General features: G+C 40.6%; 1 protein-coding gene across 1 annotated transcript; it reads right to left on the bottom strand.

Moving 5' to 3' along the window:
• Positions 1-905: 905 nt before the first annotated feature.
• LOC106608181 (4-galactosyl-N-acetylglucosaminide 3-alpha-L-fucosyltransferase 9) lies at positions 906-2,986 on the bottom strand. Its single transcript, XM_014205969.2, has 2 exons — positions 2,850-2,986; positions 906-2,273 (listed from the first exon to the last, which is right to left on the bottom strand). Exon 2 carries the CDS (start codon positions 2,264-2,266, stop codon positions 1,154-1,156), a length of 1,113 nt encoding a protein of 370 aa, XP_014061444.1. The 5' UTR covers positions 2,267-2,273; positions 2,850-2,986; the 3' UTR covers positions 906-1,153.
• Positions 2,987-3,631: the final 645 nt, after the last annotated feature.

The following is a 3,631-nucleotide window of genomic DNA, read 5'->3' as shown; positions in this document are numbered from 1 at the left end:
TGTCATACGTGATGTATTTAATTCTAATCAGGTAATAAACTCAGCAAAAAAGAAACATCCCTTTTTCAGGACCCTGTCTTTCAAAGGTAATTTGTAAAAATATAACTTCACAGATCTTCATTGTAAAGGGTTTAAACACTGTTTCCCATGCTTGTTCAATGAACCATAAACAATTAATGAACATGCACCTGTGGAACGGTCGTTAAGACACTAACAGATTACAGACGGTAGGCAATTAAGGCCTTTCTACTGACTCTGAAAAATACCAAAAGAAAGATGCCCAAGGTCCCTGCTCTTCTGCGTGAACGTGCCTTAGGCATGCTGCAAGGAGGCATGAGGACTGCAGATGTGGCCAGGGCAATAAACTGCAATGTCCGTGCTGTGAAACGTCTAAGACAGCGCTACAGGGAGACAAGACGGAGAGCTGATCGTCCTCGCAGTGGCAGACCACGTGTAACAACACCTGCATAGGATCGGTACATCTGAACATCACACCTGCGGGACTGGTACAGGATGGCAACAACAACTGCCCGTTTTACACCAGGAACGCAGTCCCTCCATCAGTGCTCAGGCTGTCTGCAATAGGCTGAGAGAGGCTGGACTGAGGGCTTGTAGGTGTGTCTATGTCAGACCGTTTTGTTATAGTTCGGTCTTCTGTGATGTATATAAAATGTAATATTGACATGCAAAGTGAAAATGTAGTACATTTCAACTCTATATCTGACATGGTACATGTGTCTTTTTGCAAGCCCCTAACCATGTGTGTGAGGTGTATACTTTGGTTTCAAAGGAGATTTGTTTAAGACTACCAAGAATAACTCTGACCAGCTGATTTAGCCCACTGCAGTAAAATGTTTTAAGTGTAATGGGTTCCTTAAAAGTTGAGTAATGACAGCACATTGGGGTTTACAGTGTATGCTGCTTCCAAAGTGTTTAATAAAAAATGTTAACATTTAGAAAAAAATATATATATATATATATATACAAATTTAAAAAGAAATCGACCCTAAAACCTTGTTAACCCATCCTTTAAATTGATACCATTTTTTTTCAACAAAATATCCCCAAATCCGAAGACACTTAAAATAGTATTCTGTTTACATAGCTAAGGTGAAAAGATATTTTCTGTGCTTACAAAATGATGGCTAAACCCTCATCCAAAGTACCATTCATAAAGGTTGTGGACAACATTGTAATATCCTTTGTCTCTTGCCACGTATTCACACGCTAAACAAACAGGTTGAATAAACTCTTCCTGCATTGTCAGGAGGTGGGGCTTGGCATTAAGGTACCTCCTCCAGGTGAAGTAACTTACATACATCTCATCATTCTTGTCCAATTGGAGGAGGAAGTCAGCCAGTGCCTTTGCATTAGTAAAGTCATTTACATGAATGAAAGAACCAGCTGGGATAAACTGTTCATAGTTCTCTCTGGGTGGGCCCATGACTACTGGTATGGTTCCTGCTACAAGTGGTCCGTTCACCTTTTCTGTGATATAGTCTCTGTGGATTGAATTCTCAAATGCAAGGTAGAACTTACAGCTAGCAAGGGTTGAGTAATACTCCTCATACTTCAAACGACTCCCTGTAAAAGCAGAACCATAAACATGTATCTTGATGTGTTTGACCAACTCTTGATAGTACTTTGCTCTGGTTCCTGTCCCAGTTGAAGGATTGTTGTTGCTCACAATCCAACAAACCAATTTATCCTTCTTGGGCAGCACAAACTCACTGTCCTTTTCAGTCTTCACGGTTGTCAATTCATTTCGCACTGTGATGTCAGCATCTCGTCTATAGCTCAAAGTGAGGTTAAATAGGTTTTCCAGACCTGGTATTCTGGCTGTATTTGTTGGTGATTCCACATGAAACCAGATCCATTTCTGAAAATGTGGACGAGGAGACTGAGGCAGGTTCTTCAGGTCCCAGCTGATGTCTCTGTGAAAAACAACCACTCCCTCTGCTTTGTCATAAAGGGATCTGTCATCTGTCAGAACACAGCTATCGATGTTGAAATGGGTTTTGCAGATTTCAAAATTCCATCTCAAACCCAGTGGCCAGAACCAGAGCAACACAAGCGGCTTTTCCACAGGTTTTTCGGTAGATGACGAAACATCTCCCTTTGCCAAAAATGGCAAATCATCTAATCGAGATGGACATACAGTAGATGTTGGATGAAAGTAAACAAAAAATAATACCACTGAACACAAAACCCCAAGAGCAGCTATCAGAGTTAGATGATGTGTTCGTTTGGAAGTTGTTGATGACATGTTTGTCCTGTAAGAAAGAAACACACCTACATTTTAGACGTTATAAGTGTATAAAAAAGGAACAATGTGAAAATCGACTATGACATCGGTATGAGTTTCTATCTGGTGGGTTAAAAGATTATACAACAGGTGGTTCTAATCCTTAATGCTGATTGGTTCAAACCGCATTTCAGCTGGTGTCTATTCCACAAGTTACCACCAGCTAAATCTATGAAGTTAAAATGCCTACTTTCAATCTTCCATCTGACTCAAATTCACTCATAATCAGTGTATGGTGAGTCATGCAGTATTTCTGAAGGTTCCTATCAGTTTTTACTGCACAAACACAGAATAATGACAGTCACTAAGAATAGGAAATCGTAAATGCTATTATTAGCAGTGCTAGCATGTAAAGTGTACTCAAGTTAGTGAACATTATCCTGAGGACAGGTTAGACTGCATAAAGGTGTATGGCTGCATTCTCCTAAACGACGCTAAACTTTTCAACAGAGCGTGTTACGTTTATAGAACGTCTTTAAATCAAGATGTTTTAAACTCTTAACACTGAAATCAGGTTTGAGAAAGAAAATAAACCATTCCTTACCATTAAGAGGCCTCTTGTTAGTGTTACGGTTGCCATCCACGCACTAGGTTTCAACCAGACTAGTGACGAGGTGTGGCACAACTACGTCATCATGCCTTTTCATGGGAAATGCAAAAGAACCTGTCTGACAACTAGAGGTTGATCCTTTCAGAGCAGTAGGATCTTCTTTCCACTCCTCTCCTCTTTTAACCTCACCCTCTCACCGTCCCCCCCCCTACTCACAAGGCAGGCAATACGCTTGACCTCATCTTTACTAGATGCTGTTCTTCTACTAATCTCACTGCAACTCCCCTCCAAGTCTCCGACCACTACCTTGTATCCTTTTCCCTCTCGCTCTCCTCCAACACTACTCACTCTGCCCCACTCAGATGGTATTGGATTAATGTAATTACAGAAAACGCTGGGTCAAATGTTTTGCCTGCGTCACAGCGCATGGAGAGCACCGTGGCGTCGCGCACAATCGCAAGTTAGATTTTCTTCTAATATTGCAAGACAATAAAGTGAGTTTTGATGTCTAAAAAGTCTCAAGTTTGAGGTTGTGTTGTCAGAGAGCAGAGAGTGTTTAATTAGAGGAGCTTTTCTGTACTCCTGGGTCACATGGTATCACACCTAGATGGGTTGTTCCTGAATTGCAGTGGCATTTGGTTGTAGCATTTGGGAAAAAATGAAGTACATTTTTGAAGAATGTTTCTTTTTTTTAAATGGATTTGGGTACATCTTCCCATTCTGAATCAACTAATATGGCCGCTTAATGACTTTAAATAATTTTTTACCATTATGAT

This window comes from Salmo salar, chromosome ssa06, assembly GCF_905237065.1.
Source record: "Salmo salar chromosome ssa06, Ssal_v3.1, whole genome shotgun sequence".
In the NCBI taxonomy this organism is placed as follows: domain Eukaryota; kingdom Metazoa; phylum Chordata; class Actinopteri; order Salmoniformes; family Salmonidae; genus Salmo; species Salmo salar.
Note: the sequence above shows the minus strand (reverse complement) of the source record. Positions and strands in the feature narration are given on the sequence as shown.

What these genes read in the sequence shown, in the direction of transcription:
- LOC106608181 (XM_014205969.2), bottom strand. Translation starts at nt 2,266, where the DNA reads ATGTCATCAACAACTTCCAAACGAACACATCATCTAACTCTGATAGCT.